Genomic DNA, 20,662 nt, shown 5'->3' on the forward strand with positions numbered 1-20,662 from the left:
TGGCAATACAGTATTTTATCATGAGCTATTTGAATTTGAGGGGAAGAGAGGGAGAGATGATAGAGCCGATGATGGTTTCTGAGCAATGACATGAAAACATGAGGTGTTGCTCCTGCTCAGCCTCATATCACTGACTCAGGAGGACACGATGTGGGGACACCATGTGCGGACGCGATGTGGGGACACAATGTGGAGACATGATGTGGGGACACCATGTGGGGACATGAAAATGTGCAGAACCTCACGAGGCTCTGTGTGACTGTTAGCTCTCTGTCGCCCCCCTGTGGAGGCTCGCGTGCACGCAGAAACCAAACAAAGCTGCGTTCAAGAGCAGTGGGCAGAGCGCGGTCCTTCGCACTCTGAAACAACCACATCACCGCCCCTCCTCCTCTCCTCCCTCCTCCCCTCCCCCTCCCCCCTGTGCGGTGGGGCGTTCACGGGCTCCAGCCCAGCGTGGTTCATTTGCAACAAAGCTGCTACAAAGCTGCTACTTCCTGAATTACAGCAACAGATGAGACGGGCTGTTCGGCAGCAGCAGGAACCGTCTGAGGTGGATCTTTGTCCCGACAAGCGGCGGCTCTGACCCCCAGCACCACCGCCGTCCTGCGTCCAGGAGTGTCGCCGCTCTGCCGCGATGGTGGAGACTCCAGCGGGCTGTGTCTTTGAGGACATCCAGTATGAAGACATCCAAGTTGAAGCGGTAAACTTTGCTGGGACGTTAGCGCTGCTTGGTGGGGCTACAGGCTCTGGAAGTGGAGCCGACGTGCTGCTACGTGTTTCTGTTGAGGAGCCAGCAGATAGACGCAGCTCGTTTAGAAACGATCATGTAATGTCGTCAGTGCTGTGGACACACAGACAGACAGACAGACAGACAGAATGTTAATAACCTGAGGTGTGAACACAGCAGAGACATACTTCACAGCAGAACAAGGCCCGGTGTTATAGAGCAGCTGTGGTCCTCTGTCCTCTGTTCAACTGTCAGGAGCTACTAATGAAAACACAGAGGACGGAAAATACACTCTGAGGCTTTTAAAGCAACTCCAGTGAGCATTTAAAGCCCCTGAGCTGGTCTGTAGGCTGGAGGTCGTGTTTACCAGGGGCACACTGATCTGCTCAGGGTGTCCAGGGCCACAGTGATCAGCTGGGCCCCACTGGCCCCCTGATGCTCCTCTCTGTTGTAAAATGTGTGAAATCCTGCAGCTGTGCTCTAAATAGTGCTGAAGTTATGAATATCTGAGATAATTGAATCATTTTAGTGATTCTTTGTTCTCCGCCGGTTTCACTTGTGCTCATTTAGATAGTTGTAGCAGAATATTTACAATACTCTCATTTATAGCAGTAAACATTATTCTTACTCAAACAATCATTAAAAAAACAAACTCATCTCCACAAGCTCTCACTCTGTTTACTCTCACATCAGAAAGTAGTCAGACAAGTTAGAAATGATAATAATATAATAATAATAATAATGATAATAATAATATGTGTGTATTGAGTGAAGGAACTAAGATATATTTTTAATCTACAGAGATATTTACAGCTATATTTAATAAGATCTCTGGCCCTTTATGATACTACACAGAATCAGAATTAAGTTAAAACCAGTGAATATATTGGTAAAAAGTGATTTATTGTTATTAAATTATTGTTAACATTCAGCAACAACTATTAAATGAACACATGTTGCAAATCATACTTACAGTCTCTGCATGTACGGACAAATTTCAACCCTATCCAGTGAACAATGATGGTGAGGCTGAGAATACAAAGATTCACTGAAATAATAACATTCAATAGTTCATGAGTGAAACAGTGTTTGGAGTCCAGCTAGGGTTAGCCACAGCATGTACATCTGAATCCTAGGTGAGTTAGCATGGAGTGACCCAAAAGTTAACTTACCTGTGTCAAAATGTACTTGGATAAAAGTAAAAGTTAATCAGATAAGATGTATAATGATGATGATACTGTAATGATACAGCTGTCTGCTTCAAACTGAAGCTCATTAAGATGTCAACATATACAGACGCACAACTGGCCCTGGGTGTGAACTGCGCCATGTGTACACACATCGAGGTGCACACACACTGTTCTCACACTGCTCCGACTGTTCACAGGCTGCTTCTTGTCGGCTGCAGCTGCTGACTTGGCTCCTTCCTTTTTCTCATTGTCACACACTTTATCAAGATTTTTTCATGTGACTTCTTTATTTTTACTCTGTTACTCTGTAACTTGAAATGTAACAGAGTACAATACTTGCCATAAAAAATACTGACACACAAGTAAGCTACACAAAGAAGTACTGCTATACATGAGTACAGATGAGCTGCAGTAACGAGAATAAATGTAATCTGAATATTATTGTATTGTCTTCCTTCAGGCTGTTGGCAGAGGGACGTTTGGCGTTGTCTTCAAGGCCATATGGAAAGGAAAGGATGTAGCAATCAAGACCATTGAGAGTGAGAATGAGAGGAACGCTTTCCTTGTTGAGGTACTGTGAACACCTTTTGTTCCCTGTGCAGCATGAAACCTGCAGCCGGCCTTGTACTTGAGACGTGTGGCAGAAGCCCACGATTACAACAGCATCCTGGTACATTTAGTGGAGAAAGGTGCGCAGAGTTAACTTGTAGAGGAGCACCGTCACTAGTGGGAGCACAAGTCTCTTTATGTTTGATAACAGTTGAATGGTCCTGCAGCCTGCAGCCTGTTCAGACTAGAATAAGTATCAGTGTTACCGCTGTTGGCAGTCAAACAGCACTTCATCTTCCATAGCTAGTTCAAGAAAATCAACCTTTTTCTTATTTAAACCTCTTTTCCACACTTCAAAACAGAAGCCAAAGATCTCCAGAGTAAAATGTCTCTGAGCAGCTGAACAACAACTTTATCCTGCTCACATGTAAAGGAGGTTAAATGGGTTCAGTTCGAGTTAACTCGGCAACTGTCTGATCACAGAATAAGTAAGTGAGATTATGAACGTGATGAGACATTCAGGACAGCTTTCTGTTCTGTGGATGTGTTCAGTGTTTCCTCTTGTGGTGCAGCCTGCTCTCATTGTGCAGCTGACACTTAAAGATGTGACAGTCAGCTGATGGACAGCAGCTTGGTTCAGGCCTGTTTCTCTCCCTATGTCTTCCATCACAACCATGTTTGTGTTTGTTGTCATATGAATGACCAATGTGATGATCCACCAAGTCTTTTTTTATAATGTGACATTTTAGAGATTTAGCTAAACCTGTTAAACTGGAGTACCCTTCCTTTTAATATTTCTTGGTGTTTCCATTCATTGTGAGCAACATTAGAAGTTCCTGACTGCTTGATGGCAATAAATTATTCTGACATATTATTTTTAATACTTTTTATTGTCAGTGTGATGAAGCACCTCGGTCGTACCAAAGCATTACACTCCTGTCTACTTATTTAATCAGTCATGATTGTTTGTCATTTCTTGATACACTTTTAATATTTGTATAATTTTGAGAACATAACACTCATAACAGACATTCAGTATATGCAGACACACATAACTCAGACTAGTCTGGGATATTTTAGTGTTTCTCTTGATTGTTTATTCTGTGACATAGCTGAACTTTTATTTTGTGAATATTTTTGTTCCCCAGAAATAATGCGACCCACTTCATTTGACTTTTATGTCATATCCAGTATTCAGCTCTGGACACACACCCCACACTTGATAATCAGCACGAAGTCTTTGGCTCATACTCACCAGATGTTGAATATTGCTTTGCGGTGCAGCGCTCCATTCTGCAATGACAGCAACTCTGAGTTCGTTGAGGTCAAGTGGTGGAGGGTCACGGGCATAGATGTGATGCTTCAACTGGTCCCAGAGATGCTCATTGGGGTTCAGGTCGGGTGACATGGCCAGACACCAACCTGCTGGAGCACAATGTGTGTTGTCATCCATGAACATAAAGTTTAGGGTGTACTGGTGCCACTGGGAGATGATGATGTGCTGGATGATGTCCTGCAGGTCTGACTGACCCGTGACTGTTCTGTTGACCAACACTAGGTCAGCTTTTCTGTCCATTGCTGGTAACATGTATCTTTGGTTTGTGCACAGCTCCGCCAGCTCTCCAGAGTGAATCACCCCAACATTGTTAAACTGTACGGCTCCTGTGATAATCCAGTAAGTATCCAACACCCAACAGTGTGGAGCAGAAAAGGAAGTGAAGTTAGTAACACACAGCTGGTAGAATAAAACTCTCACTATGCTTCTGTTAAACAATAGCTTTCTCAAATTAAAGCTCTAATATAATTTTACATACGGTTTTACAAGCCTTTATAATGTCTGTTCATTCTTTAGTGCAACAACAGACACACTACTAAATGAAAAGAGCTAGAGGCTGGTGTGGTGCAGAGATAAGTGTCAGGACACAGTCTGTGGTTGAGTGTAAAACACAGAACTTTCACTGCTAAGGTCACGTGATGTGTGTTCTCAGGTCTGTCTGGTCATGGAGTATGCAGAATGTGGCTCTTTATACAACTGTAAGTAAATGATGTCTGTAAGAAATGGATTCATGTTGACGTGGTATCATGATCAACCACATGAACTGATGTTATTGTTATTATTTTATTTTAGTGGACATATTGTAATGCCACTGGCAGGGTAATTGTTACCCAATAAAATGTACAAAAGGCTTTGAGATGGGCAGTGATGTGATGGTAGTGTTGTGTGATGTCACCTGGTCACAGTGTTGCACAGTGCAGACCCACAGCCCAACTACACAGCAGCACATGCCATGAGCTGGTGTCTGCAGTGTGCCCAGGGAGTCGCCTACCTGCATGCTATGAAGCCAAAGGCCTTAATCCACCGAGACCTCAAACCACCAAAGTAAGTCTCTCTATGATCAAACAGGGTTAGGGTTAATAGGGAAAGAAATAATCCACTTGTTGCTGATAGATGTATCCTGTGTGCCTAGACTGAAGTAAAAGTGATGAACTCTGCTGCCCTCCCTCCATTTGGTTCAAGGGCAGCGTGGTACATGTACAGAACCGAGTCCTGTACTGAACGTGGACCACCTCAACAACAGTCACAATAAGACATCATATCATTATCAGCCATGCTAGTAGTGACAGAGCTCTGGGGATGACAGGGTCAGTTGGCTGGTCTGTAGTCAGTCTGCGACCGAAATACCTGAACCACTAAGGGGACGATTGCCAGATGAACAGGGAACAGTAGAAGGCAGCAGATCATTTACCTCATCAGAATACATTCAGAGATGTTAAACTTGTGTAAATCAATAATATTATGAATCAGACACATCGTATTTTCCAGAACTGAATACAGAAGCTTCTTTCTGATCTCTGTTGAGAGTTGCACGTGCTCGGTCCGGCTCAGACAGCTGACCAGGTTCAGACAGAAGCCCCAAACACTGGTTACTTTTTCAATATCTTTTACTTCCGTCAGTTTCAACCCAGCACTGACTGAACAATGATGAAGTGACTCGATAGAGATGGAAAGATATTACTGGGCCACACGTTTTATTAACTTCATCACATGTCACAGCACCGTCCCTGAGAAGGAGAGTGAGTTACTGTGTCCACCTGGGTGTTGGGTTTACATCACAGTCGAGCTTGGAGGCGATAACTACCCGTCACTACTGCAGAGTTACTCGACCCAGGAGGAAATAAAAGCCAGATGTTAGCAGGTGTAAGAGGAATGATGGTGTATAACATACTGTAAGTGTCTAATCCCTGTCTGCTGTACTGTTTCAGTCTGCTCCTTGTAGCTCGAGGCACTGTGCTGAAGATATGTGACTTTGGAACAGCCTGTGATATTCAGACCTACATGACTAACAATAAAGGCAGTGCAGCTTGGATGGCACCAGAGGTGTTTGAAGGTAACTTCTCATTGTGGAGCTTCGGCCAGGAGCTGCTTCAGTCTGTGTTCATTAGAAGACTAGTAGTTGTTTGCCACACTCGGTGTCCTGATTGTAATTTTAACATCTAACATCTTAAGATTTAACATCTCAGCTAAACTCTACAGATGATTTCAGTCCTGAATACAGTCACTCAAACTCTGGTGTGTATTCCTCAGGCAGTAACTACAGTGAAAAGTGTGACGTGTTCAGCTGGGGCATCATCCTGTGGGAGGTCATCACCCGCAAGAAACCCTTCGATGAGATTGGAGGCTCAGCATTTTGTATAATGTGGGCCGTCCACAGAGGTGAGCAAGATCCTGCACCAACTGCATCTATATCCGCTGCATCTATATCAGCCGCATCTATATCAGCTGCGACTATATAACCTGCATCTATTTCAGCTGCATCTATATCAGCTGCTCTGGTGATGTGCTTTTTTGATAACAGTGAATTAAATGACGTTAATGTGAAATGGTAACATTATTCCTGACGATCCCACTGCACATTAATGGGAGTGGAAACGTGTTTACAGGTGTTGGAGTACGATTACATGTGTGAAATCTGATAATTGTCCTGAGAAGATGTCACTTGTCAGTTGGGGTTATAAGATCTGAAGGAGTGGAGTGCTGTGGGCTGCTCTTCATCTCTGCTTCAAGTTCCAGGCCACATGAGCAGAGACGAGCCTCACACTCATCTACCATCTAACCCCTGACCCATCTCATGCTGCAGGCCATTCTGAGGAGGTATTCCCAACTTCCAAGGTAGATTTGTCCCAGTGCATTTGCTCAGGAGAACATGAAGAATGAAGTTTGAATTCATTTGAAATAACACGTTCATGACAATTCGTTCAAATTAATGCCAACATTTCTGAAGTGGCAGGTGGAGGAGGTGGAGCGAACCAGTGCTAAAACACCTGTGAATACCTGACATTCAATCTGGAAAGGATTCAAAGAGGTTGATGTGTGTTGATGTGTGTTGACGTGTGTAAGCTGGCTGTTGGTGACAGGGTAGTCAGAAGGAGTTTACATGTCTGAAGATATGAAGGTTGCTGTTGTTTGTGTTCTGGTTTTATTCTGTATAGAGATGACTGGATGAAAAGACAACTGTTCATCGGTCTGTAATGTTGCGTCAACTGGTGCTTTGACTGTTTAACCGTCGTTCCATCAAGAGAGTGGGCGGATGCTGCATCTCATTTTTTTCCCCACACAAGCTGACTTTGTCTCCCCCTGCTGTGTGACTGGACAGGCAGCATCCAGTCAGCTTGTGTGAGCTGACAGTAGCTCACTTGTTTTAATATGGTGGGTCCAGTGGGACCGGTTTGAGTGAAGAAGAGTCCAGTAAACCCAAAGAAGTCTCACAGAGCTCCAGACTGACTATTGATTCTCAGTGCGATCAATCGAGGCACAGACAGACATTATTGTAATGTTATGTTGTATACTGTGACGCAGGTACACGTCCTCCTCTCATCAAGGACCTGCCAGAACCCATAGAGACTCTGATGACCCGCTGCTGGGACAAAGAACCCAGCCAGAGACCATCCATGGAGGAGGTCAAGACCACCATGAGCAATCTCATGAAGGTGCAGTCACATCACAAACACTGTGTCTCTGTACAGCATACACACATTACAGCTGACATACAGCTGACATATTCATTCATTGGCTTTAGAGGACAGAAAGCAGAGCTGACTGAGACAAACTGAACCAGGATGAAACCGTTACATTAACCCAACTCATCATGACGTCTGACGCATGTCTGGTATCAGAACACGGACCTGACAAACTTCCTTCATTGTTCCAACTGACACACACACACACACGCACACACACACACACACACACACACACACACACACACACATGCACACACACACACACACACCTTATTGTAACAGATCTAACCTGAGCTCACGGTATCAACTTGACTAAAGCTTCTTGAATCCATCATCAGTTCATCTTGATCTTGTTTTAGCATTTCTTCTTATCAGCTGATGATGATAAAGCCTGTTACCTACTTACTCTAAAGCACAGGTTTACCTTTTAGCAGCCTACTTATTGACTGAGTGCAGGCTCACCAGTCAGAATAATAATATAATAGCAGCTGATACAAAAAGACAACTGATCATTGTTGTATTTATAAAGTGTCAGGCCAAACTGTGATGAGCTCTTTTTCAACGTGCTTCTTGGTGTGTTTGGATCTTCAGTACTTCCCAGGTTCTGATGAACCACTCAAGCTCCCTCACCAGTCTTCAGCCACCAGCACAGGTAACACAGCTCTGCTGATGATGCATCATTGTTTCTGTGTTCAGGTCTTTGTTGGTGATTTCATGAGTCAGTCTTTGTGTCTGCAGGCTCTTATGCTGAGTACACCATCAACAGTAACAGGAGTGACGACAACACAGAGCACAGAAACTCTGTTGGCAGAGAAGAAACCCTGAAAAGCTTTGAGGCCAAATTTCCCCTTCAGTTCAAACCATCAAAGGTAATAAAACCACACAAACTAATCATGTAGCTTTATACTGCCAGCACAGTCCATCGTCTCAACATATTGTCTTCCTCTCAGACAGCCACATTACGTACAGGTCTGTCCAGGGTGTCCAGTACAGACAGTCAACAAGGACGCTCCCAAAGCCCCACCCCCTGCACCAGTCCTGTAACCACCACTGGCCAATCAGAGCTGAGGATGACGTTTAGCCCCACAGGTAGGGCGGAAGAGTTGGTACCGAAGCTGCTGTCAGACTAAAACCCAGACAGTTAGCATGCTAACAAAGCATGTTAACAACAGTTCATTAATTATACAATGCTCTGTATTTGAGTGTTAACCTAACGTACCACCAAACAGCCTGTGTTGTCCTCTGCTGCTCAGATGATCTCACCATCAAACCAGATCATAAACTGGGAGTTTATCTCCGCCCCCTCTCTCAAACTGGCCTGACATCTGAGAGCCTTGTTTTTCACAGAGGGGGGGTCACTTTGAGACCAGAGGGGAGTCTCTCACCCCGACACAGATACATCACCACTACACCGACACATCGCTCAAACACCGACACATCGCTCTAACACCGACACATCGCTCTAACACGATACATACGTCGCTCTAACACGATACATCGCTCTTACACGATACACCCGTCGCTCTAACACGATACATCGCTCTAACACGATACATACATCGCTCTAACACGATACATACATCGCTCTAACACGATACATCACTCTAACACGATACATCGCTCTAACACGATACATACATCGCTCTAACACGATACATACATCGCTCTAACACATTACATCACTCTAACACGATACATACATCGCTCTAACACGATACATACATCGCTCTAACACGATACATACATCGCTCTAACACGATACATCACTCTAACACGATACATCGCTCTAACACGATACATACATCGCTCTAACACGATACATCACTCTAACACGATACATCGCTCTAACACGATACATACATCGCTCTAACACGATACATACATCGCTCTAACACATTACATCACTCTAACACGATACATAGCTCTAACACGATACGTCGCTCTAACAAAGATACATCGCTCTAACACGTTACATCGCTCTAACACGATACATCGCTCTAACACGATACATACATCGCTCTAACACGATACATACATCGCTCTAACACATTACATCACTCTAACACGATACATAGCTCTAACACGATACGTCGCTCTAACAAAGATACATCGCTCTAACACGTTACATCGCTCTAACACGATGCATCGCTCTAACGCGATACATACGTCGCTCTAACACGATACATCGCTCTAACGCGATACATCACTCTAACACGATACATCACTCTAACACGATACGTCGCTCTAACACGATACGTCGCTCTAACACGATACATCGCTCTAACGCGATACATACGTCGCTCTAACACGATACATCGCTCTAACGCGATACATCACTCTAACACGATACATCACTCTAACACGATACGTCGCTCTAACACGATACATCGCTCTAACGCGATACATACATCGCTCTAACACGATACATCACTCTAACACGATACGTCGCTCTAACACGTTACATCGCTCTAACACGATACGTCGCTCTAACACGATACATCGCTCTAACACGATACATCGCTCTAACACGATATATACATAGCTCTAACACGATACATCACTAACACGATACATCACTCTAACACGATACATAGCTCTAACAAGATACATAGCTCTAACACGTTACATAGCTCTAACACATTACATCACTCTAACACGATACGTCGCTCTAACAAAGATACATCGCTCTAACACGTTACATCGCTCTAACACGATACGTCGCTCTAACACGATACATCGCTCTAACGCGATACATACATCGCTCTAACACGATACATCACTCTAACGCGATACATACATCGCTCTAACACGTTACGTCGCTCTAACACGATACGTCGCTCTAACACGATACATCGCTCTAACACGATACATCGCTCTAACACGATATATACATAGCTCTAACACGATACATCACTCTAACACGATACATCACTCTAACAAGATACATAGCTCTAACAAGATACATAGCTCTAACAAGATACATAGCTCTAACACGTTACATAGCTCTAACACATTACACCACTCTAACACGATACATAGCTCTAGCACGTTGCATCGCTTTAACACGATACATCACTCTAACACGATACATCGCTCTAACACGTTGCATCGCTCTAACACCAATACATCGCTCTAACAAAGATACATCGCTCTAACACGATACATAGCTCTAACACGATACATAGCTCTAACACGATACATAGCTCTAACATGTTACATAGCTCTAACATGTTACATCGCTCTAACACGATACATCGCTCTAACACGATACATAGCTCTAACATCGCTCCAACCCAAACTGACTTTCATTCAAATAGCATAAACTCATTCACACACACACACACACACACAGCCTTACAGGTGACAGCTGAGTGTGTTCAGACTGCTGGACGACCAGCTCCACCTGCTGAGTCACAACTTCTCCACAATACACTGACATGCTGCATTTCATCTGTTTCTACAAGCATCCTCGTTATCATGACACTGTTGTTACACATGTAAAGCTGGGCTTGTTAACACTTCATGCCCTCTTATGCACATGTTTAATATCTGTGACAGAGCCTGGATATGTAGTCCGCTCGTTTATCTGGAGGCTGACCCCTCCACCATGACTACACACTGTCAACTGTTTGAGTCATACTGCACTGTCTACACTGCACCACTAAGGGGCACCACAGTGCAACATGTCAGTGTTGTATCTGTGCAGGTGTGTGTGTTCTCTGATGCACTGACAATGACAGATGTTTGTGTGTGTGTGTGTGTGTGTGTATGTGTTTGTGTGTAGCGACCAATGGTTTAGACAGCGCCATTCCCTTGGCCTACCTGAAACTGGATCACCAGTTACAGGTAAGTTGACAATACAATTATTATTGTTATTATTATTATTATTATTGGTTATATGGTCACAGCTGTACCCTCTATAATACTCACTATGTCCCTGCAGAAGTGTATCAAGATAAGTGCAGAGACACGTACACATACCGACTAATCTTCTTTTTGAGTGTCCTCAAGTTGTTCATGTTGATCTTGATGATGTGTGTTGTTCTGGACCATGTTCATCACTGAGTTCTGTTTGTGTGCTTCCAGCCTCTGGCTCCGTGTCCAAACTCCAAAGAGTCCATGGCTGTGTTTGAGCAGCACATCAGGATGGCCCAGGAGTACCTCAAAGTTCAGTCAGAGATCGCTCAGCTTGTTCGGAGGAAGTGAGTCACAAGATCCTCCAGATCCTCCGTCAGATTCATTTTACATTTGAACATTTAGTTTTTGCTATTGTTAGACTGTCACATCTGTATTTCATAACTCACTGCTCATCCAACCCACATATGTCTGTATGCACGATCGTTTGGTAACCATGGTAACAGGTATGTGCAGTAGTACAGGGGTTCTCCCTTGGAAACAGTGTGAAGGGTTACTATGTATTACTACATGGTTACTATCCTCATCACTGTGATATTACAGTACACCCTGTTTCTATCTGTCATTCATAAGACATGAGGTCCAGTTCCAGTCTGGAACAGTCATTTCATTATCAGTTTTAAGTCGGGTTCAGTGCTGCTGAACTTGCTGTCAGTCACCAGAATTTAATTTCCCTGTATGGGTCCATGTAGTGCTGATGATGCATCACCAAAACTCTCCTATAAATGAGTTACCTGTCAGTCTGAATGACTTGTTTGGGCCAGACAAACTGAACTGAAGGGCAGGTGTGAAAGTGACCTGATACTTTACTGTATAATGTACTGAAAACATAAATGTATTGTAAAGTGAGATAATTGTAATCTGAGTGAAGAATACACTGATTTCTACTCAGCAATATGAGCCAGTGTAGCTTTAATAATTTAGAATAAAGACAGTTTGAAGGACGTCTGCAGCCGCTGGCTCTCCTCACTCTGCTGCTGCATTAAAGAAACAGTTCAACATTTCATGAAATGGTCTTATTCAGTGTGTTTCTGTGGCTGTGATGAGAAGATCAATCATGTTCAGATGACCCGTTCCTATCCATGTAAACTGGCAGTAACTGTGGCTCTGTTCTGCTGCCTGTGTTCAGACAGGAGCTGGTGTCAGAGCTGGAGCAGGACCAGAGGGAGCAGCAGAACTCATCCAGACTCATCCAGGAGCACAGCAAGCTGCTGGAGGACAACAGCAGCCTGTCGACCCACTGCCAGGGTCTGAAGAGCAAACTGAGCCTGATCAAGAGTCAGAACCAGCACCACAGCTAGAACAGGACAGGAGGCGGCACACAGCACACAGTCTGTTGTCTTCTGGACTTCTTCTCTCTGTGATGGAGCAGAGGAACTGGCCATAAAGAAGGGAAGCTCATTACCCTGAGAGAGAAAAGATATTTAACTCACGCCAGAACCCATAGAGACCATTCCAGTGAAACAGTGAGTTCAGGATTAAAAGCTTTAAAGTCAAACTGAATTATAAACAGTAATGATAAGACAGAAATCAAAACTGTTTTTGGACACATTTGTGGTAAAAGCATGTTCGTGGGCGTCTCCCATGACTTTGGTTGAGTGACAGGAGAGATCACCATCTTTTCAAACTCTTAGCTTGTGTGAGTTTGACCGAACACCCACAGAAAGTACCGGCCTGGATTATCTGTTGAGGCTAGTCAGGTAGAGAGGTTTGTTGCAGCACCATGGGACCCTGTTTCAGAAGAAAATGTCTGGTAGTGAAAATCAGTCTGAATATGCCATGAAGTAAGTGTGATGTTTAAACTTAACTTTTCAACTTGAGAAAGTTGCAATTTGTCATAAAACTGATAAAGTATGATTGTGAAAATATGCTAGTAAAAAGACGACTCATCCAGCAATCGAGCTGTGACGTTGTCTTGTCAAACGCTCATTAAAACCCATCACTGAGACCTTGTAGAACCAGTCCTGGACTTGAGCTTACTCACAGAACTGTCAGCTGTCACTAGATGTGTTGTGCTGACGTATACTGGAGACATCATGAAGTTCACTGAGCAGTGTCACACTGAACTAAATTATATTTTAGTATCTTTACAACAAATTGCTTCTTGACTTTTAAATTGACAGACACCTCATATGTGCTTCATGGTACATCTCAAACAGGATCAAAAATGTTTTCTCCAACTTTGCCTCTTCATTAGCAGCTTCAAGCTAACTCAAGTAGCCTGCACAGCTTATACTGAGTGTGTTGTGCTGCTGGAGCTTCATTTCCAAAAGATATTGAATACAAAGACCACAGACAGGAAGGTCATAATGCTAAGAAAAGATCCAGGATGAGTATTAATGGAGTTTAGTTCTCCACACTGAAAGTGGAAGGGCTAGTTAGCCTCCCTGCTAACATTACAGCTGATTTCATCTAGCTAGAGACTCTTTTGTGGGTGTAGATGCTGATGTTCATGAGAAGACAGTCTGACAGTCTTGTGACCTCTGACTGACACAGTGATGAAGGAGAGTTGAGGTTAAACATGGAGGCTGAGTGTAACAGCACCGGTCCACAGCCGCCTCACAGCAGCAGGCTCCAGATTTCACTTCAGGTTTGAATTCAAGCAGCAGAACAAACAGTTGTAATCAGCAGTGACGTCACCGCTGGAGAACACAGATGTAGAGCGTGGTGTCACTGCAGGAGAATAAGTGAAGTAAGCGTCTTCTTTCTGGAAAATTATAATTTTGACCAACATAAAGAAAAATAAAGTTCAGTTTGACTTTAAAATGAACCTGAGCTCATGTTGTTATGTTGAGGTGAATCAGCTGTGAGAGAAAGTCAGTGTCAACAAAGAGCAGCTCAGATCTCTTCTTCCATACGTTTGGTGATGGGCTGATTGTTAACCGTATTTATGATGGTGGGACCAAAGAGATCCACTGGGAGGGTTAGGTGATGAGGGTCAAGTGATGAGGGTCAGGCGATGAGGGTCAGGCGATGAGGGTCAAGCGATGAGGGTCAGGCGATGAGGTTCAGGTGATGAGGGTCAGGTGATGAGGGTCAGATGATGAGGGTCAGGTGATGAGGGTCAGATGATGAGGGTCAGGTGATGACGGTCATTGAGCTGCAGGTGTCGTCTCCTCGTGGGGTTCAAAGTTCACTTCTGTTTTATTGTATTTTGTTTTTTGACTTGTTGAAAAGAAACTACAGTTGTGATTTGTAAAGTCTGACTTTTATATATTCAGTTTATCATACTCATTTTATTGTGTTTTATGAAAAGAGTACAGGCACTTAGAGTGGGTGGTATCGTTTTAAACCAGTTTTACTGTGAACACAAGACTTCAGAGACATGCTGCCTCCAGCAAAGGAAAGCTTTGTTAAGAAGGCTGTTTGAAATGGAAATGACTGTAGATTAATGATCTGTTTAATTCTTTAGTTACTTTTTACACACAGTTATATTTCACACACTTGTATTAACTTTAATTCTGCACTGCACTTATTTGGGTCGGAGGAGTCTGCATGTGTTTCAGTCTCACGTTCGTTTCTGTGACTTTGGTTTATTTTGGGATGAACTGTTTATTATTCAGACGTTGCCTTAAGATTGTTCTTGTACAGGTCACTTGATCATCTCGGATTATTTTATCCACATGTTTAATGGACTCCTGAAACATTTCTCATGTGATTTGAAAATGTACAGACTGCAATTATATGATATGCTTTTACAACATTAAAAACCATTTATAGTATTTTATCAGTTGTCTTAACTCACAGTACTTCTTCATGTTTTGTCTGAAGGGAGACTCTTGGGGGGACCCTTCACATGTGTCCTGTCACTCACATCAGCAGGTCAATGACCAAACAAAATGACTTTTAATGTCTGTTTCACTTCAAACGTTTTTAGTCTCAGATTTTTTCCCTTATTTGGTCAATTCTGTTCTGACTATGAGCACTGTGACATCTTCCTGCTCAGGAGAGAACACCTGGGGTGAGGTGATGTTTCTAACAGGTGCTGGGTTGTTTGGTCACTGTCAATCTAATCTTATCAGATCACACAGTCCTGATGATTCAGATTAGCTCAGTTTCTGACTTTCAAACTCTTCATAAACTATAATGGCACTCCGTAGACCGCACACCTCCGCCCAGGACCAACAGTCAACCTTTAATTCAGTCAAGCCAAATCTGATATCAAAACATTAAAATCTGTTGGATTCAAATTTTTATTTGGATCCACATCAAGTTGTACTCACTCAAAGACGCCGGCCACTTAAACATGGATGTTTTTTTCATCCAGATCCAGGCAGTGTCCCCTGAGAAATCTACCAAATGATGAGGAGCGTCCATCTTACAATGTTAAAGAAAGTGAGAAACAACTCCTGGATCCGTCCCTTTATCTGGATCTGCACCAAAAGTTCATGTGGTTTTACTCTTGGCCGAGACCTTCCTCCCTCCAAGTTTGGTGGAAATCTGTTTTTGTGTAATCCTGCCGACAAACCAACTAACCCTAACCCTAACCTGACAAACCAACTAACCCTAACCCTAACCCGACAAACAAAGCAGCCAACAAACAGACACAGATGGAAACATCACCTCCCTTGGTGGAGGTTATAATCCCCCAGCAGGTTTTAAAACTTAATTGATAACCTTTTAGTCATTGATATTAATCTACCTTTTTGTACAATAAAACAAATCACATTGTTTGTTAACAAGAACTTCATCATGAATTAGCTGACATACTATTTAATTATCTTTTGTTCATGAGGTTATATCAGTGTATAGATCTCTTTCATCTAAAATGTGTTTGATGCTGTCATATCTCAACGGCACGTTCACTGACGTTAGTTTGTAGACTTCAGTTACCTGTTGGGCCACAGACTAAAGACAATGACAGCTTGAGTTTAACCAGAACTGGAGTTAGTCTGAGATGAAGCTGTTGTGTAGAAATAAAAAACAAGAGTCACAGCAGAAACCTGAGACGGCCGGACCAGCACTATTTATCTTTAAACAGTACAGTTATTGCTGAAAATGACAAAAGAAATAAACAAGTTTGACATATTTCCTTAAAATAAAACCAATTAACAGTTTTTTACCCAGAAGTCACTGTTGTTACCCTGTCATCATGGTAACTCGGTCTGCACGATGCTGGAATTTCAGAACCTTGCACGAGAGGAAGCTGCTTTTATTCTTTGACAAACCTTTTCATCTATAAAACCCAGTGCCTTCAACCTCCGCCTCCAGAGTGACAGCCACATAAGTTACTCTGTCAGCAGCGATGGCCCGCTCACATTGACATTTTTCTGGATTTAGGTTGCAATGACGGTCCTAGAGCAACATCCATCATGATGTTCCAGGGACACACCGACACAGTGATGTCAGATACAGCACTGTTAACTACAGTTATAACAAGATGATATTATGTAGGGAGCGCAGAGATAACAAATCAAATCTGATCAACATCATCAAAATATCAGTCCTTTACAGTCTGGAGCGGGGGCACGGTGCAGGAAATGACACATGATTAAGTGTCCACTTTGACTTTGCAGTGCTTCATGCAACATTAATCTAGAGTCTTGGGTTAAATTTGGCTATCAATACTAATTAATTATAATCAGGGATAATTATTAACTATGATTAATAATAAGATCCAATTTACATTAGATCACCTTGGGGCACCACCCTTGAAGAAGGGAAAAGAGCCAATTCACCAAATCAGTCTCAGAAAAAGGTTCTAAACTGTTTGTAACTCTGATTAATAATTAATTTAATAACTACAACCAATATTACCTTAACAGCTGTAATGGTCGAAGGATTTTGGAGTTCTTGACAGAGTCAAGGTTAAAGTCTTTTATTTAACACAAAGATGAAAACACACAATCTAACTAACATGTACTATATACAGGTGTGTGTGTGTGTGTGTGTGTGTGTGTGTGTGTGTGTGCGTGTGTGTGTGTGTGTGTGTGTGTGTTTGGCATGATGCCAGGTTATAGAAGATGGTTAGTTGCATGTAAAGACCCTGAGTCTGTGTGAAGCATAATTCAACTAACATCAAATTAGCCGTGTAGCAAAGCAAACTACCAATAACCTGACCTGAGATCACAATAACACCAACACAGTGGACAAACACATAGATTGAACACATGTGCATTATATCAACCAGAGTTAAAAGTCTGTGCTTCAACCAGTTCAACGTTACCAGTCTTTGAAGAAAAGGTGCTGGTGGTTCCTTGGTTGACGAGCCAAGCAGGAGAAGGTTGTAATTCCAATAATGAACAATGTTGTTCTTGCTGTGCAAGATCTGATGAAGGACAGCAGGTGGTGGAAACTGGTCGCTCCTTTCCTTTGCAGGGATAGCAGCTCAGTGCTAACTTGCTTGGTGTTCCTCAGATTGTGAAGTTAGCTGGCAAGCTTTGTGTCGCAGCTGCTGGTGCTAACTGATCTGGAATATTAGCAGGACCTCGTGTCCCTGCAGTGAGGAGAAGTTCTTTGGGCCTGCTGGAAATGTAGTTTGCAGCTCTCAGCAGCTGTTAGGCCCAGAAGAATCCAGGAGAAGAGAACTTGAGGGCAGGCAGCCCCGTGGAGAAGAGAGAGAAAAAAGGAAGGAGCTGGAGTTTTGACTCTCTGATCAGAGGGGGTCTGTCACCCTGACCAATAGTAGCTCAAAGCTGAATTTGAACCTAGGTGTGAAGACTGGGGAATTCTGGGAAACTGAGTTCAGTTCAGAGTCCATTTTGAAATCCACAAAGAACGACTTTATCTGTGGGTTCCAACAACTCTATTTTCTTATCTATTTTGTGTAACCATTGTGTGTTTAGCTTCATGATCATCCTTTTCAGTAGAGGCAGGGAGCAGTTCATGATGGAGAGGTCTTCAGTAGAGTGAAGTAGATACCATGTGACTAAAGGTGAGAGCACTAACGGCAGTTATGATTAATGTTTGCCAGAAAACAAGACGCAGCAGGTCTGCAGCAGTGACGGCGGAGCTGAGGATGTAGAGGATGGTGAGTATGAGCCATCACACATGACCTCACCTTCTGCTCACTCCCCATCACAGCTGGACCTCTGGTTTATGATCTATAGCCCAGCTGTTCAGTGAAGCTGTGCAGCTCTACTTACCCCTGTGGAGTCCCGTCCCTCCGCTATTATGAAGGCTGAGAACAGTCTGAGTCAGTGGGTGGTCGGGAGGACACGGAGCTTGTGTCCCGAGTGTGACCAAGAGTCCAGAGTGATTATGTTATGTAAATAAGTTAACATACGTAAAAGACGTAATGTTACATAATGTGAGTTACTTGAGTTATGAAGCTTACTTAACCTGCATTAGCTAAACTAAATGTAGTTATTTTAACCCAAAAAATTATCTTTTCCTCAACCTGACATGATGTTTGGTGCCTAAACCTAACCAGACTGTAACAATGTTGATAAAGCTCCAAAGTCTTAATATGTCAACTGTTTGTCGGCAAGCTTTATTTTAAAGTTTTTCTGGAAGTTACATCTTTCTGTATTATTGCTAACTTCACATGAAACTCTGACGCTAGAGGAGAAGGTAGAGCGTCTCAGTTTAATGCCACTGAGCGAACTGCTGTTTGATCTGTTGGAACAGCAGTAAACCATAACACTGACACCAGTAGTAATAATCATTTTAATTTGTTAAGTTTAGTTATGATTATGATTACATGTGCTAATGATTATTGAGGACAGCGGTGCATGGTTGTCTGTCGTAGCATAGACATTTTTAACTTGTAGCTTTATGTCGATATACGTGGCAGCGCATTTTGTGCATATTTGAATATTGGAGGGATTTACGTTGTATTTATGAGCCTGGATCTACGTTCTGGATGTGAATGCTTCTTAACAGCATTTATTTATTTTCTTTAGTGTATTTTGATGTTTTAGATGGAACAGTGTCCTCACTCTTCCACAGTCTGCTGGCCGTATGGTTGTTGCTCAGAACAGGAGCAGCAGACAGAAGTCAGAAGTGTTGAGTGTTGAGGCAGCCATGATAACAGATGTAACTGTGTTGACGGCTGACAGACCTTCACACTGTGTCTGGTGAGCAGACTGATTGCTGCAGGTCGGTCCAGAACTCACTGTGTGTCACAGAGAATCAGTTGAACCTCTCACTCTTCCATCAAGCCCGTCTGGACTCTTTCTGCTGAGCTCGCTGTCATTCCTCACATTCCTGCAGCCTCTGTGCACAGCAGTTAAAGGGCTCATCCACCTCCATATTACACTTTACAGGCACTGGAATGATGTTTCATTGAGTTGTTTTCTTATTCTGGTAGTAGTAGAAGAGTCAGTATCAGCTGGTCAGTGCATTCAACACTTAAGTGCAGATATTTTAACAACAGTGAAATAGTCTTGGAATCTGATTCAGCAGCATTATCAGGTGAGCTTTCCCTCTGACACAGTGTGATCAATTACATGACGTGCCACTGCTACTCAGACTGATCGTAGGTCATTGACAACATGGTGAGGTGCCTCTGCCGTCTGCCCATATCACTCATATCAACCAAAATTCACTCCATTTTGAGACTTCATGACATTTTCATTTACAACACAGATTCCAGAGGCATTCAACATGTTTGGAAGACAAACATAACATCTGAATATTTCCATCCTTCACCTCTGAATGTGTAGGAGATTTCTGGGAGCCATACGTTGTGACTGACTGGTGGAGCTGTGTTTTCTCTACACCATGTGTCAGTATTAGTGTGTTAGTGAGGTCCTGTTGGTAAGATAACAGTGCTGATGCTTAGGGTTTCCAAACTCATCAGATACTAACACTTTGGGATTGTAGGTCCCAAAGTGTTGGGAATGAGACTCAGAAATCAACTTTCTCACCAACAGGAGCTTCAATTAAAGGAGCAGTTTGTAAGATGTGGCCAGAATCTTTGTTTGAAACACCAACAGAGTGAAGAAATGACGTCTATGTACTGTGGTGCAAAGATGTCTACTGAAGCTAGCATGCTAAGCAGCTAGCCCGGCCTGTCCTGTCTCCTGACACCACCTTGTCCCTCCAGAGGTGACAGACTGATGTAGTTTCAGCTCAGAGGTTCACTTTTAGTCTAATGAGTAAAAACAGTTAAGTGACAGAATGATTTTATACTTGTTCTTCTTATTAAACAGAAATAAACAACTGTACAGATGAACTCAAGTGTCGGCCTCGTTAACTGATCGTAAAACACACTTCATTCAAACTGGACAGAAACTAAATCAAAGTTCTGAGTCTTTCCACAGTCACCTCTGGTTCGGTCCAAAGAAGTCCTCCACTCACAGAGTAAGACGTCAGA

The 20,662-nt window shown here is 43.0% G+C and overlaps 1 protein-coding gene across 1 annotated transcript; it reads left to right on the forward strand.

Moving 5' to 3' along the window:
- The first annotated feature begins 453 nt into the window (after nucleotides 1-453).
- LOC311273905 (mitogen-activated protein kinase kinase kinase 7-like) lies at nucleotides 454-15,130 on the forward strand. Its single transcript, XM_084381197.1, has 14 exons — nucleotides 454-700; nucleotides 2,378-2,488; nucleotides 4,076-4,141; nucleotides 4,455-4,500; nucleotides 4,708-4,846; nucleotides 5,731-5,855; nucleotides 6,053-6,181; nucleotides 7,325-7,455; nucleotides 8,080-8,140; nucleotides 8,227-8,357; nucleotides 8,439-8,577; nucleotides 11,273-11,334; nucleotides 11,575-11,690; nucleotides 12,533-15,130. Exons 1-14 carry the CDS (start codon nucleotides 635-637, stop codon nucleotides 12,702-12,704), a joined length of 1,494 nt encoding a protein of 497 aa, XP_084237323.1. The 5' UTR covers nucleotides 454-634; the 3' UTR covers nucleotides 12,705-15,130.
- The last annotated feature ends 5,532 nt before the right edge of the window (nucleotides 15,131-20,662 follow it).

Source organism: Pagrus pagrus, assembly GCF_965226575.1.
Source record: "Pagrus pagrus genome assembly, chromosome: 18".
Classification (NCBI taxonomy): Eukaryota; Metazoa; Chordata; class Actinopteri; order Spariformes; family Sparidae; genus Pagrus; species Pagrus pagrus.

Excerpts from the sequence above, each read along its gene's own strand:
- LOC311273905 (XM_084381197.1), top strand. The coding sequence starts at position 635 with ATGGTGGAGACTCCAGCGGGCTGTGTCTTTGAGGACATCCAGTATGAA. Across the intron at positions 4,142-4,454 it reads ACGGCTCCTGTGATAATCCA|GTCTGTCTGGTCATGGAGTA; the intron begins GTAAGTATCCAA and ends GTGTGTTCTCAG. Across the intron at positions 6,182-7,324 it reads AATGTGGGCCGTCCACAGAG|GTACACGTCCTCCTCTCATC; the intron begins GTGAGCAAGATC and ends ACTGTGACGCAG.